This window comes from Enhydra lutris, unplaced genomic scaffold (assembly GCF_002288905.1).
Source record: "Enhydra lutris kenyoni isolate GAN:26980312 unplaced genomic scaffold, ASM228890v2 scaffoldscaffold64, whole genome shotgun sequence".
NCBI classification, from domain to species: Eukaryota; Metazoa; Chordata; class Mammalia; order Carnivora; family Mustelidae; genus Enhydra; species Enhydra lutris.
The window spans coordinates 9,203,799-9,219,627 of NW_019154148.1; the positions used below are offsets into that span (position 1 = coordinate 9,203,799).

The 15,829-nt window shown below is 43.4% G+C and overlaps 1 protein-coding gene across 1 annotated transcript; it reads right to left on the reverse strand.

The window, feature by feature from the left end:
- Positions 1-12,135: 12,135 nt before the first annotated feature.
- LOC111158935 (secretoglobin family 3A member 1) lies at positions 12,136-13,574 on the reverse strand. The gene is given in 4 exon segments (XM_022521277.1): positions 12,136-12,246; positions 12,555-12,805; positions 13,425-13,544; positions 13,547-13,574. Coding segments are annotated over 4 exon segments (423 nt in total). The 3' UTR covers positions 12,136-12,222.
- Positions 13,575-15,829: the final 2,255 nt, after the last annotated feature.

The window sequence follows — 15,829 nt, forward strand, 5'->3', positions numbered from 1 at the left end:
CCATATATAAGACAAAAGCCAACCTAGGCAAAATAGTTACAGCAGTTTGTTCTTTTAATGAACCAATGAGAATTTTCAGTACAAATGCTGCAGATAATTCAAAGAACACCTTTAGCAAGTGTTTCTCCCCTACTCGTAAACAGTATTTTAGGATGTTCACTTTGCTCTTCTTTTTGGTTACATAAGATTTAATAACCGGTATGTTGAAGTAGTGTCTAAAATAGAGTATCTAGTCTTTGTTCACAGTACATTATATTGTGTAATGCACTGGACTAATTTTTGTTTACCATTCATGTAACAAAACTCAGCACATTATCTGCACTAAGCTCAAAGAATGTCGCATTTGCCTAGGCAGCTCTTTGATAAGGGTGATGGGAAACCGAATATGTACCTATGGACTGGTGGTAACAAGGGCTTTTACTGTTCTTTTCAGTGGAACCTTCTTGGTCAAATTGTAACTAGCTAGTATTATATTTATATACAGGGTCTCTTTTCTTTACTGATGTATTTTCCTACTCATAGCCAACCAATAAATTCAATATCTGTTTCAAATATTTTAAAAAGTGTAATTTGTATAGCCGTGGTACTGAGGTTTGAGACAAATAAATGTTAGCAGACCACATAGTTAAAATTCTGAGTCATCTGGGACAGGATTGTAACTCACCCTTTGGAAAGGGGAAGGATGAATGGGGGACAAGGGCCATGATATGGGGAGATGGTACATTGGCTGTGTTGTTCTGTATGACACGTCTTTGCCAAAGTTCATTTTTATATCTAGGCAACTGATGGTCCATTTGCATTTAGGAATTTTGTCGTTGTTACCATATACCTCATTTAAAATAAGAAATGGGCTCACGTGTCTTCCGTCTTTTGGAAGGAGTTTGACATATTTTAAATAAATGCTTTCAAATATGGTGACATTGTGTTGGTGGGGTAATACTAATCGATTCTATGTTTTACTTTTCACATGTGTATTTTACTGTATATATAAACTTTAAAAATGTGACTTCCCAACTCTTCAGAAAAAGTCCATTTGTTTTTTAGAAACTACTTTCTATAACAAACGTGAATTTTTAATGTAGATGCTTAAAAAAATCATTTAAAATCAGATGACAATGAATGTTTGCCAAGATGTACACTTTTTAAAGTACGCATTTTCTACCTAATGCTTAATATATAACTTTACCTCTGTAACAGAAGTCTTGTTCCTCCTTATAATTGTTGAAAAGTAAGTGTATGAAAAGTAAATGAAGTATTATGTCCATGTTACTTTATAAATTCTAGTTTATGTTCTTGAGAGGAAGCAAGTACCGAAGGGAACACAAAAGGAAAATATATTTGGAATAAAGTTTTCCTGTTCTATGTAATGTTCTATATACCGAGAATTCCCATTTTGGAGTATTATTAGGTATTCAAATTTAAATTGATTTTAAATTTCATAAGTACTGTGAAGACAATTTTAATAAACAGATCATATGTTAGAAGAATCTTACAGAAGAAGATAGTGTTTACTAGAATCTTACGAGAGTTTGGGAAATATCTAAGTTTCATTTCCTCCAGATAGTGAAACATAAAATGTTCTAAGTAGATTGCTCCCCAGGTGATTCTAGCCAACCAGTCTATAGGAATTGGGAAAACAAGGTGGCTTGCCAACCAGTTTCTGTAGTTTCTTTAGCAACATGAACATTTTTAATCTGTTAAGTAAGGAATGGCAGTTTTTAAAGTCGGCAAACTTTGAATCACTCCAATGCATTAAAAAGCATTAAATTATTTTGGCCCTGTCATAAGAAATTCTGCTTACTACACCAATGTGCCCAGAGGCAGGTGGGCATGGGAGTTCTTCCTGCTGGTTTCGCCACCCTTCCTAGCACAGTGAGTAAGCCGCAGGCCCCAAGGAGCCTGTCAGCACAACACTGTCTTCATTAATGCCTCATCCACCAGCCCTACAGCCCGGGGAGTGGAGTCTCGCCCCTCTGCGGCACACCCACTCGTACTGTTCCCCAACTTCATATAGTTCTTAACAAACCCAGTCTGTCAAGGATGCTGGAGAGGAATGACCACGTGACTAAAGCTGGGTGGAAGACGTCTGCAGGGTGCAGAGCTTGGTTCCTGAGTAATAGTCACGCTGGTGCAGGTGGCTGGTTCTCATCAGTGACGTAGGTGTGAGAGGCATGTGCTCGACACTGGGAGCTTTGTGAGTTACCAGAACCTTTTTCCTCTCGTCCTTGGCACGATGCTTGCTAGTGGTAACTTCGAACAACCGCGATGGCGGGTCACTTCGTGTAGTTGGTCCGTTTTGGTGATCAGAGTTGTTCTTAGTGTACTTTTCTTGGTCACCATACTGATCCATAGTCATTTGCAATTTCTTCTTGTCAGACACTGCTCCAAGATTGGAAATAGAGACCTCCAGCCCTGGTCTCTGACTTCAAGTTGCTCCTCGCTCATTATAATCTGATGTAACATGTGCTAAAGGTATTCTAGGTGTGGAGAGCACAAATCTGCATGAGCCTGTAAAATTTTCCAGAGGTGACCTTAGAACTAGTCCTTAGAACTTAGAAGGACTAAGAACTTGTTTCCCAGATGAATCATAGTAAATTACTCATCCCAGATGAATATAGTAGCCCTTTGTGAAATCGTGCGTAGTTCTGAATTTCGAGCACGAGGTGGGTCTTTCAGTGGGAAGCACACGAGTGGGGTGGCTGGAACACAGTGGATGCCTTTGGAACCTTGAGCCGCATGCTGAAGTTTGAACTTAATCCTGCAGGTGGTGGTGAAGAGCCAGATACGAGTTTTAAATAGTGGTTTGACCAGGTTTATGTTTTAGAAAGGTTGCTATCGCAGTGCTCTGGAGGGTTGGTTAGAACAGGAAAACTAGTTTACTGGCTTCCGGCATGGTCCTGTTGACAGGATAAGCTGAGGATGGCTTGCAGGGAAATCAGTGAAAAAAGGAAGGAGAATTTGAAATGTTCAGGGAACAGAACCAGTAAGAACCTCAATTGGTCCCTCATCACTTGTGGGTGAAAAGACCGGTAAGTGAGTTTTGTTCAGTCCCTCATTACTTTCATTAGGCAAACCCTGACTCTCCGCCCCTTCAGGTGTTTGCTGGCAGACCCTCCTTTCTCCTTTACTGACCTCACAGAAACATTTAGGCAAAGAATTTTGTTTCTCAAACTACACTTATTTCATTTTGCATTATTTTTCATCTGGAGTTTAGTCTGCAAAAGAGATCCAGTGTGCCCCTAACTGAAGAGTTCAGTAATTAATGGGTATTAGAAGACACTTCAATAGAGCAAATGAAAGGAATCCATGAATTCTAAATTGACTTTCCTGTCATGCAGAGGATTAGACCTGTGTTCAATCTGGCGGACTCTGCCACATGTGCCTTTTGAGCCCTTGAAATACGGCTAGTGGGATTGGAACTGTAAGATATTTTTCAGTTTCGCTGAAACTTTATTGTTGTGATAGGACCAAATTTCCCTTTATCTGACACGTTGTGTAAGATGTGAAACCGGTGTATTGCTTGTGTTACACATAGACACATCACCAGTTGATGTCAAAGAACTGATGCCATCCTAACAATATTTTACTAACTGAAGGAACTTTAGAATATGTTTGAGTACTTCCTGCCAGCAGCATGAGTTACTGTGCCTATGGAAATCACTAGTGATTGAGATGCCTTTTTTCGTTTTAATATAAATTATTTCTCTAGTTTAAAAAATAAGTGTGGACAAATTATTAAACTTAAAACCAATGCTGATGCAGAACTGAGCTAGTCCCACAACTGGAACAATGAAGACTAGAAGGGATATCATGAATTTCAAGGCGAATGATAATGGCAATTTGTTGCACCAGAGGAAAAGGAAAACCAGTGTAAAAAAATTAAAGGTAGTAAAGTGAGCAACAGTAGGGTACATTTTCTTGAAATGCTTAATTGAATTTAATGTTTCCTGCTAACAGTCAAAAAAGAATAATAGATGAAATGAATCACTTGAAATAAGAATTAGAAGTCCAGCAGATTTTTAAAAAACTCTTTTATAACAGGATATGAGCTTGTAGATTTGACCAGCTATAAAAAGGGCTTGTATTCTTCCACAGGAAAAAACATTTTAGTGGAGATATGGTATGAAAAATATATTTATATCATGGAAATTTTGTTAGAAAATGAAGACACAAAGTATTTTACAAGAATGAAGTATTTTCAGTTTATCTAGAGACTATAAGACCTAGTTACCTAGTTACCTAGAGGCTATAAGACCTTCTTAATATTCTTAAAGATTGTTTAAAGTTTAAACATTGTAGTGCTTACTAGCTTTACGTGAGTTGTGTAATACAAAAGACACCAACAGTTAATACTTAGTGTATGCATTTTCTTAAAGGACTTCCAATTTACAAAGAAATGTGAACTCTTGGCCTAAACTCAGACTTACAACATAGATATTTTTGTGTTTTTTACATCCACCAAAGAATTTCTTCCAGGTATGAAGAAAGATCATATCTGTTACAGATAATGCTGTAGCTGTGTTAGGTCAGAAATCTGGATTTGTTGGAATTTTAGTGATTTCCTTTATTATTTTGTTACACCTTATGCTTATTGAAGATAGTTGCACTTAATTTCCTGGAACAGACTGAAAAATGTCATAGTTGTTAAAATTAAGTAAATAAAATGTCAAATCAAGTTTGTGAAGACTATTCAGAGGGATAGAAGGCTAAAATTCAATGATCTTGTCTTCTAATGCTCATTGGTTGAATTATGAAAGGAACTTTAACAATGGTTTACTGTTCCTTTAATACCAGTTTAAGATTATCTTGCAACAAAAGAAATGCTTGTTATAAATAGTAATCAAAAGCAAACCATGTCTATATGATACATATTTTCTTACAAGTGTCAGTCTGCATATGAGTGAACCAAAATTGAAGCTCCAAGGAGAGGAAAGACGATTTGTGACTTTCACAGGCAGGTACAAGAATTTATGTTGAACCTCATGATACAAACCAAGAATGCCGATTTTTGTATATATTCTAACAAATTTTAACTGTCATCGCATTTTGTAAATTGGCTGCTAAAACTAGAATTAAAATTTGAGGGACACTTTGCTGATACCTTGGTTTAAGTTTAGAGTTTTTCAAATTATGCAAATTTGAATCTGATGTTACTCTATAGCGGACATAGGAATTAATGAGAACTGGAATGAAAATGTTCTTAACTTGGAGAGAAGTTGGTAAGCTTTTGCTACAAAGTTAAATAGATTATAAAAGAATAAACCAGTTTTGTTGATGTGGTTTCAAAAAAGTTTAATGACTTTTGATGATTCACTTGTGAGAAAAGTGTTATTTGGGATAATTTGGATATATGAATCTACTTTCTCAGTTTTATGTAATTGTTAAAATAAAATGTTACACTAGAAAATATTAATGCAAAAAGTAGTAAAGGAGGAATAGACAGAAGCATGAGACTGAAAAAAATGTCAGATGGCAGGCATAAATCCAATAATATTAAATGTGAATGGATCAAACAAGGTCAGACTGGATGAAAATAATGGAACCATGTGCTAACTGCAGGAGATGTACTTTAGATTCAAAGACACAAACAGGTTGAAATAAAAGGATGGAAGAAGGTATGCAAACAAGAAAGTTGGTGTGGCTATCCAAATAAGACAAAGTAGACTTGAAAACAAACAAAATTACTAGAGATAGAGAAACTTTTTGTAATCATGAGCAATGCTAAATGATAAACCACAGTCTACATGAAGCAAAACTAACAGAATGAAAGGGATAGACGATCAACATTAATAGTTGTCCAATACCATATTCCCAATGGATAGAAAAACTAGGCAGAAGATCAAGGAAATACAATACTTGAAACACTATAAACCAAGTAGACTAAACAGATATGTATAGAACATTCTACCTACCCATACCAGAATACATATTCTCAAGTGCTCAGGGAACATTCTCCAGTAGATAATAGGCTATGCCATGAAACAATAAGTTTAAAGAATTGAAATTGTACCAGGTATATTCCCTGATCATCATGAAGGGAAGCTAGAAAGAAAGTTGGGAAATTTGGAAATATGTGGTAAACTACACTTCTAAATACCAGTGGGCCAAAGGGAAAAAAAAAATAGAGAAATTAGAAAATACATGGAAATAAATGAAAAGACATAACACACCAAAACTTCTGTGATGCAGTGAAAGCAGTACTTAAAGGGAAATTGGCAGCTGTAAATACCTACATTTTAAAAGATCTCAATAACCTAATCTTCCACTTCAAAATGCTGGAAAACAAAAGAGCAAGGTAAACCCAAAGCAAGCAGAAGGGACATACATAATAAGGACTGGAGCAGAAAATAATGAATAGAGAATAGGAAACTAGTAGGGAAATCAACAGATACAGAAGCTGATTCTTTGGAAAGATAAGCAAAATTGATGAGCCTTATACTGAGCAGGAAGAAAAATTACTAAAATCAAGAATAAACGGGAGGACATTACTACTAACCTTACAGAATAGAATGGCTTATTACGGAGTACTATGGACAATTGCTGTCTAATGACTGAGATTATGTGGATGAAACAGACTAATTACCAAAACTGACAAGAAGAAACAGAAAATCTGAATAAATATATAACAAGAAATTGAATTAAAAACAAAAGCTATATAGAAAGAAGCCCGGGCCCAGATGGTTTCACTGGCGACTTCCCCTGGGTACTTAAGAATAAATAATTCTTCACAATCCCTTCCAAAAATTAGAAGGAACACTTAGCTCATTCTGGAGGCCAGTGTTACTCTCATATCAAAGCCGAAGATGTCACATGGAAAAAAACTACACACTAATGCTGCTTATGAATACAGCTAGGAAAATCTTCAGTAAAACACCAGAAAACTGAATCCAGCAACATGTAAAAAATAATCCTACACCATGACCAAGTGGGATTTATCTAAAAACGAGGTTCCTTAATATCCCCACTTAATGTAATACACTCCGTTGATAGTATGAAGGGCAATACCACAGGATCACATCATTAGACACAGAAAACATATTGACAAAATTCCATAACCTCTCGTTTAAAAAGGAATGGGAGAGAACTTCCTCAGCCTGATAAAGGGTGAGGAACCCACAATTGACATCCTTCTTAATGGTGAAAGAGTGTGAAGGCTCTTCCTCTAAGATCAGAAAAAAACAAGATGTTCACCCATCACTCCTCTTCAGCACTGTACCAAAGTTCTAGCCAGGGAAATAAGGCTTGAAAATGAAATAAAAAATAATAAGATCAGAGAGGAAGACGTAAAAGTATATTTGCAGATGACATGATCTTGTACCTAGAAAACCCCAAGTATTCCACACACCAAAAACCTATTAGAACTGATAAATGAATTCAGTAAGTTTATTAGAACAAGATCAATATACAAAAGCCATATTTTTATTCACTAGCAAAGAACAAATCAAAAATCAAAGCAATTGCACTACTATAATAATAAAGAGTAAAATCCTTAAGGAATTTAATGAAAGAAATGGAAGACTTGTGCACAAAATTACAAAACTTGAAAGAAGACCTAAATAAGCATTAAGATTTTTCATGTTCATGGACTGAAACACCTAATACCATTAAGATGGTGATACTCCCCAAATCGATCTGTAGATTCAACTGTAGTCCTATCATAGTTCCAGCTGGCTTTTTGTTTGTTGCAGAAATTGACAAGCTGATCTTAAAATTCATGGAAATCCAAGGGACTCCAAAGAGCCAAACAATATTAAAAAAGAACAGAGTTGGAAGACTCAAATTTCCTGAGTTCAAAATGTATTACAAAGCTTCAGTAATTAAGAAGTGCGGTATCGGCCTAAGGATAACATATTTTGATCAATGGAATTGAAAGACCAGAAATAAACCCTTACATTTATGGTCTATTGATTTGAGACAAAGGTAACAAAGACAACTTATTAGGAGAAGGAATAGTATCTTCGACAAATGGGGCTGGACAACTGATTCTCCACAAGCAAAAGAATGAAGCTGGACTCAGTCTCACACTATGTAAAATAAGTAAAAGGAATAAAAAAAAAAAAATCTAACTGTAAGAGCTAAAACTAAAATCCCTTAGGAAAAAACATCAGTATAAATCTTCATGACCTTGGGTTGAGTAATAGTTACTTAGATAAGACGTCTTAAAGTGCAAGCAACCAAATGGAGGAAAATAGACAGATTTCATCAGAATTAAGAACTTTCATGCTTCAAAGGAAAAGAAAGTGGAACAGCTGTCCACAGAATGGAAGAAAATATTTGTAAACCATGTATCTGTTAAGTCTAGTCTCCAGAATATATAAAGAACAATTACAACTCAACAATGAAAAAGCAGCCCAATTTAAGAATGCGTAAAGAATTTGAATAGACATTCTCCAAAGAAGACCTGAGTTTCTCTTTGGAGTGATAAAAATATTATAAAATTGGATAGTAGTCATGGTTGCACACTGTGGTAGATACTTTTTTTTAAAAGCTATTTTAAAAAACTATTATTAAAAAAGCAAATTATATGAATTACTTTAAAAGGGTAAATTTTACAGTATATAAATGATCTTAAAAAACATAAATGAAATAATTTTTTATGATTTCTTCTGGGACTTGAATTATTTGAGATTCACTCACGTTAGTGCATGTAGTCGTAAGCTGCATTGTAATATTGCATTTTGTATGAATATTCCAAATATACCCTTCCCTGCAAGTATCTTTGAGTTGTTTCTAGTTTTCTCTCTCCTTCCCCGAACACTTACAAACCATTCTGCTCTGAACATTCTGGTAGGTGCCACTGTAAGCTGAGCTTCTCTGGAGTATAATCTTAAGGGCTGGAATTGCTAGGTGTTGGGGCAGGCGTGTGTTTGACTGTATTAGATATGCTTACTCCTGTCCGAAGTGTTTCTGCATGGGGTGCCTGGGTGGCTCAGTCGTTAAGTGTCTGCCTTTGGCTCAGGTCGAGCCCCACATCAGGCTTCCCGCTCAGGGGGGAGCCTGCTTCTCCCTCTCCCACTCCCCCTGCTTGTTGTGCTCTCTTGCTGTCTCTGTCAAATAAATAAATAAAAATCTTTTTAAAAAGTTGGGGGGGGGGGTTCTGCTTACTCTCCCACCAGAAGTTGATAAGATTTTGCCATTCTTCCCCAACTTCGCCAATGCTTGTTTTTGTCTGACTTAGTTTTTGGCAATCTGATGGGTATAATGGTAACCCATTGTGATTTCTGTTTATAGTTCCCTTATTAGTAACAGGCATTTTTTTTTTTTTTTGGCTATTTCGAGTTTCTCTTATGATTTTATGTCTGTCGAGGATTTTATCCTTTTCTGGTAAATTCGTGTTTTTTTATGCACTCAGGGTGCTTAACCCTTTAACCCTGTATCTTTCCTCAGTTGTCTTTTAATTTTTACATGTTTTAAGTTTTGTACTTTGAAATAGTTTTTAGTTTTCAAAATAATTTTTTAAATTTTATTTATTTATTTGACACAGAGAGAGAGAGCACAAGTAGGCAGAGGGGGGGGGGGAAGCAGGCTCCCCGCTGAGCAGAGAGCCCGATGCGGGGCTCGATTCCAGGACCCTGGGATCATGACCTGAGCTGAAGGCAGAGGCTTTAACCCACTGAGCCACCCAGGTGCCCCCAAAATAATTTTTTAAAGATTTATTTATTTGGCAGAGAGAGAGAGAGAGCACAAGCAGGGGGAGTGGCAGGCAGAGGGAGAGGGAGAAGCAGACTCCCCTCTGAGCCAGAAGCCCAATGCAGGGCTCAATCCCAGGACCCCGAGATCAAGACCTGAGCCGAAGGCAAACGCTTAACCATCTGAGCCACCCAGGTACCCCAGTTTTCAGAATAATGAATTGATTTTCTTGTGTCCTCCAAAGGTTACCAGTCTATTTTTTCCTCCTATATCAAAAACATGGATATGAGCAAATCTGATGCCCGTCATCCATTCCACTTACTACCATTACTGATGTTCAAATTACCCCATCCTCGGCCAGTGACTTATTCACGCTGGTCCCTGTGTCTTTTTAGCACAATCCTGATAGTCTTTAGCAGCTTCTATTCTGTTACAAAAAGATGTTCCAGGTTCATCTTTTACATTTCATGCTCCATATCTGGAACCAGCCATTTCTCCAAAGACTCCTGGTTCCTTCAGTGAGAAATGGTATCTGGAGGCCACTGCTCTGGGATTGATCAGTTTCTGGAAACTTTCAGGGGACAGAGATAGTTTTTTTCCCCCCCTTGCAGATAAAATATACCAGGCAATTATAATTGTACTTTCTGTTGGAATTTTGTAAATGACTATTTTCATGTTATTTGGAATGCCTTTTTTTTTTTTAACTAATCTCCACATACACTGTGGGATTTGAACTCATGACCCTGAGATCAAGACTTGTATGCTTTTCCAATGGAGCCAGCCAGGTGCCCTGAAAGAGTTAGTCCTTTGGGGATTCTACCACCACAGGAAACAAAGTCATAGTTCGTTTCTCATTTTTGTTTAAGATTTTATTTGTTTATTTGATGCAGATAGAGAGAGAGAGACAGCGAGAGAAGGAAAACAAGCCAAGGGAGAGGGAGAAGCAGACTCCTCGCTGAGCAGGGAGCCTGATGCGGGGCTCGATCCCAGGACTCTGGGATCATAACCTGAGCCGAAGGCAGACACTTAATGACTGAGCCAGCCAGGCGCTCCTGTTTTCTTTTTATTGACTCAATTTTTAGACTTTTTTTTTTTTTTAACTATTCAGTCTTTTGGGATGATGTTAAATATCTACGTAGTTATCAAGTCAAATGGGCAAAATAAGATATTTAAGGAAATCTAGCTTTAAAACATATTCCCTCTTTCTGGGGGATTATGGTTGGTTTCTTCCATTCCTGCAGGAATCTACGGGAGGGAGTTAGCCTCAGGGCTTCAGATGTTACCCTCAGTCTCCTTCTTTTACTAAGTGCTGTGATTTCCCCTCTGGTGTTTGCCTGGGAAGGCTCCAGAGGTAGAAGGCTGCATGCAGGGCCATCTCAGGCAGGGTCGTTGGCTGAGCCCCCAGGCCCACTGTCTGTTCGAGCAAGCTCCTGTAGTCTTGGCGTTCTTCCAGAGATCCCCTTGAACATTCGAGTCCAGGGCATTAACTGAGGAACCTATGTCATGTCGGGAGAAAAGGGCCTGTGGTCGTTTCAGGTCAGGTCATGACCCCACTGCCTTCTCCACCAGAGATGAGCAGTGATCTGTCTCGTTAGGGTTCATTTTTGCCCAGACCCGAGGCTGACGCAAAGATTCAGAACACTTGGGGACTCGGGGGCAGTGGTGTTGATGAGAGATTTAATCTGCATCCTGGGGAGCCACCTGTTCTAGGTTGAGTTGGAACTTGTCAAAATGCACCCTCCCCCATTTAGATCCCTGAATGTCCTTGTCCAAGTAGGAACAGAAAAGAGCCAGACCCATGTCTTCATAGAGTAACAGCTAGAAAAGGAGTCGGATTGTCTGTGGTGGTTTGGTTGATAGCCAAGCTGGGGAGAACCCTTCCCAGGAAACGTGACTTGTCATTTATCACTAAAAAAGGAGTCTACCGGGAAGTTTCTCCAGAGATGGATGTCAGTATCCAGCTCGGGGTCCCTTCCCATCAACCCTGAGGATCAGTCCAGAAATGCTGCTGGTAGAACAGAAGCAATCAAAGTCACTAATTATTTCAATGAAACTACCAGAAATCACAGGGAAAACCAGATGCAAGCCAGGCTTTTCCTGCAGCCTTCAGTCGTGCCTCATTCCAGGGAAGAAATCAAAGTAGAGGGAAGAAAACAAAACTTCCAAATTTTAGCCACAGAGAGGGTTAGGCAGAGCCTAACGGGTGGAAAAAAAAATCCCAGTTTTAACTAATTTATGCTTGCCTGATGCCCAACAGCTTTAATTACTGGCTCTGGGTCACCTGCTGAATGTCAGTAGGGTCCCTCACACACATGCACACACCCACACATAATCTGGGCACAGCGCTCCTCCTGCGGGGTGGGACCCATCCTCCCGCTGGCCCCTTCTTTCTTCAGCACCATAGCTTTCAACAGGGGGAGGAACGAGGAATGGGGATCGGTATCACGGCAAGAACAGATCAGCCCCAAAGCTGCTGTTATTGTGTTTACTGAGAGAGTAGGGGAAGGGCTTGGATGGTCAGGGCTGAGCAGTAGGTCCCCAGCCTGTCGACGGCAGCATCTCAGCCCCACACTGGGATACACCGGCCTTGGCTCAACCAAAGTATGTCAGGGCCCGCTGCAAAGAGAAGCAAGGTTTCTGCTCTCCTCCAGCCCACCACCGCGGAGCACCCAAGGGAACAGGGCAGAGTTCCTGGAGGGGTCCCCCCTTACCTCCAGGGGCCTTCTGCAGCCCGCCTGTCTTTCACATAGGGTCAACCCGGTTCCCACCCAAGGCCATCCTGCTTTTCCTGAGGGTGGGCCATGAGGTTTCCCTGACACAGGGCCCAGACACCTTGTTAGCCTTTTAGGGAGTGGGTGTTTCCGTTCTATGGAAGGCTGGGGAGGGCCGCCCTCACAGGGAGCGCCCAGGGTGTCCCACGTTACCAGCAGAGTCTTCATGGCCCCTATGGCCTCCACGGCCTCAGGGCCCAGCTCGGCCACACACTTCCTGGAACCCTCCACAAGATGTTCCACCGGGATCCCCAGCATGGTCAGCATAAACTTCAGGGGGTTGAAGCTTCCGAGAAAGGGTTGGACCTTGGCTCCTGCCCCAGACACAGCCTCTGTACCAGCCTCTGCAGCGCTCAAAGCAGAGGCCACAGGCTTGGCCATTGAGTTCCCGAAGAAAGCGGCAGCTGCAAACACAAGCAGAGAAGATCCCCCTGCCCCATCTGAACTAGTGCTCCATGGAGACCTGCCAAGGGCCTGGCTCCCCCAGGAGGTGCCTCCCTCATCCCCACTCCCTCCTGAGGCAGGGAGTCCCAGCTGGCTGGGAGAGGCAGCCATGTAAACAGAATCGTGGTCCAGCAAGCAGGGGGCTGGACAGAGGCGCCTACAGGGTGGCCCCAGGGTGGGGAGGGAGAAGAGGAAAGCTCTGAGTGGGGGCCCCTCAGAAGAGGGGACACCTGGGCTATGCCTTGAAGGATGAGGCAGACAGTTCCAGACCGGGGCCAGTGCGTCCGAGCTCACCCTGGTGCTGGGTGGAAAGGAGAAACCAGGGCCAGCCACTGGGGGCATAAGAGGAAGCCTGAGGGCCCCGGGCAGGGCAGGCCCCAGAGGGTCTTGAAGACCTCAGGAAGGAGCAGGACTTGCTGCCCAGAGGGACAGGGAGTGCTGGGAGGCAGAGGAGTGGCCTGGGACCCAAGGCAGGGACTACAGGATCAGGATGGGCTACCTTCGGGACCAGGGGACCAGCAGAGACCCCGCCGGGACCCTGTGGTGAGGAGCTGGGGACTGAGGCCTGCCAGCACTCACCGGGCTGGCTGAGCAGAGCCACACAGAGCACCAGGAAGGCAGCAGTAAGCTTCATGGCGGACCTGCTCTCAGGAACAGAGATGGGCCCTGCTGTGGGCTTCATATACCCCGTGCTCTCCCCTCCCCTGGGCTGGGGCCTCCCCCCGACATGCTCCTGAGAAATGTGCTATTTGCTCAGCCAACAGAGCCCCGGCCAACTTCCTGCTTGGGCTGGTGGGCCCTGGGAAGCCCGTGCCCCCCTGCCCTGCCTGGGTCTCAGGGACTTCCTGTTGGCAGGGCCCCCTGGGCTGAGGGCTGTTCTCCCCAGCCAGAGCAGGAACGCAGGCTATGCTTTGTGGGCAAGAGGCCCATCCAGGCCTCTGCCTTTGCAGAGAGCTTTCTGTTCTGAGTCCATCTGGCTCTCCAGCCGTGCTGTGGGCCCCGGTGAGGAAGGGGCAGAGGGGACAGATGTGTGACCCCAGTCCTGCCCCCCACTGCCAGACCATGGCAATGTCATACAGTGGGGGCCATCCTGGCTCCCCTGGTCCTGGAGAGGCAGAGAAGAAACTCCAGGTAGCGAACCTCTCCCTGCCCCCAGGTTAGGCCTTATTCCTGGTCCCCTCCCTGGTGGGGCCACAGGTAGCTACCAGTGAGAACAGAGGACCCGGGACATGTTCCCATCTTTGCAGTCAGTCTCCACGCCAAACGTTTCTTTAAAAGTCCTCACACATTTGTCACTACAGAATATGACAGTGGAGGATAAGAAAACATATTTAGTCCTGTAACATTCAGGCTCATCAGTGGGGAGCCCCCCACTTTGGTTATGCGGGAGTCTTGACCTTGGCAGCCCATCCCTGAGTCCCCCCAGGCTCTGACTCACATCTGCAGATGTTGTCCACCACCGCCCCCACCGCCTTCCTGCAGACAGCATGGGGCTCAGTAGTAGCCGTGCTCAACATGTGAACATTCGTGTGACCCTCTCACAATTCTCCCTTGACTGTTTTGGGGACAGGAGGTGGGGTGGGTGGGGGCTTTTGCATTATAAATGTATGTTTTGTTGATCACTGTGGAAATAATTTCAACGGGGAAGTACATTTTCAACGTGTAAAACTTTACCTTTGAGCGATTTCTTTCCGAAGGGATGCTGGGACGGGACCTCACCAGAGCGCAGGCCGGGATATAGGGACAGCTGGGTGGGAAAGGCCTCTCGCCTTGGGGCCATGGCCATGGTGTCCCAAGCCTTGTCCTCTCCGGGTCCTCCCACCAGTCTGGGTGACCCGTCCTCCGCCCACAGACAGACGATGCTGGAGCTGGGTGGGGGGAGGTCAGAACAGTTGGTTTCTCTGTGATGTCATGCACTTGGGTGAGGACACGTTCTTTGAGGAGAAGTTGAGGCCACTGATGCTTGTGCGTGTGTGACGGGTAAGGGGGTGGGCATTGCTGCTGCAATGTTCTCAGAGGCCTCTTGCTCCTTTGAGACCTGGACACTGTGGATCTCAAAAGAGCAGGCCCGGCTCCTTCTGGCTTGGGGTTGGGAGGAAGCTTGCAGGGTCCCAGAGTCTCCCAACGGCTCAGGTACAGCCACAGCCAAAGGACCCCCGACCCACTCGAGCCTCGGGAGTGGGTGTGGGGAATCACAGCTGGGAGAGCCACGAGGAGAGATGGAGGAGGGCGGAAGTCAAAGCTGCGCTCTCCTTGGGGACTTGAGTCATGACTTTCAAGTAACATTTGGTTGTGGGCAAGGTGGAGGGGCCTGCTCTCTTGTTGGTTGAATTCTGCATGTGATGGCACCATTGGCTTCACCCGGACCCTGTCCGTGGCTGCTGGTGGCCGGATCCCAGCCCTGTCTGCAGAGCCCGAACAACACAACGGAGCCTAGTTCTGGGCCAGAATGGGGACAGGGCAGGATGCTGGGGGAGTGGTCCTCAGAGCCGACTTCCTGACAGACCCATTTCACCCTTCCCAGGGCTGTGTCTGGCAACAGCCCTCAGAAGCAGGGAAGTCCTGAGAGGAGGTCCAGACGCCCTCCACGCCCGGTCACCCACACCTTTAGCTGTTACGGTGTGTTTACAGAAGAAAGGGATGGACCACATTTCCTGTAGGGGTGGGAGCTCTAGGCCTCTGCTGGCCCCCAGCCCACCGCTGTACCCAGCGACAGTGACTCCTGTCATCTGGTCCACGCTGTGCATGGTTGAGGGGTCCCACTCATTGGTGGGCCCATTGAGTTTCCTCCTTTGTCCGAGTGGCCGTAGGTCAGCCGGTGCTGGTTCTCTCTGCCTCTTGGTTCTCCTCTCTCACAGATACGGGCCAGGGAAGCCAAGTCCTCTGTTGTCTTGTTCTTCTCTGCCATTGCTCCCTTGGGTTCTTGGCCAAGACCCAGCTAATGGCACTGCAATCCTAACACTGCGGGACAGGGACAGATGGCT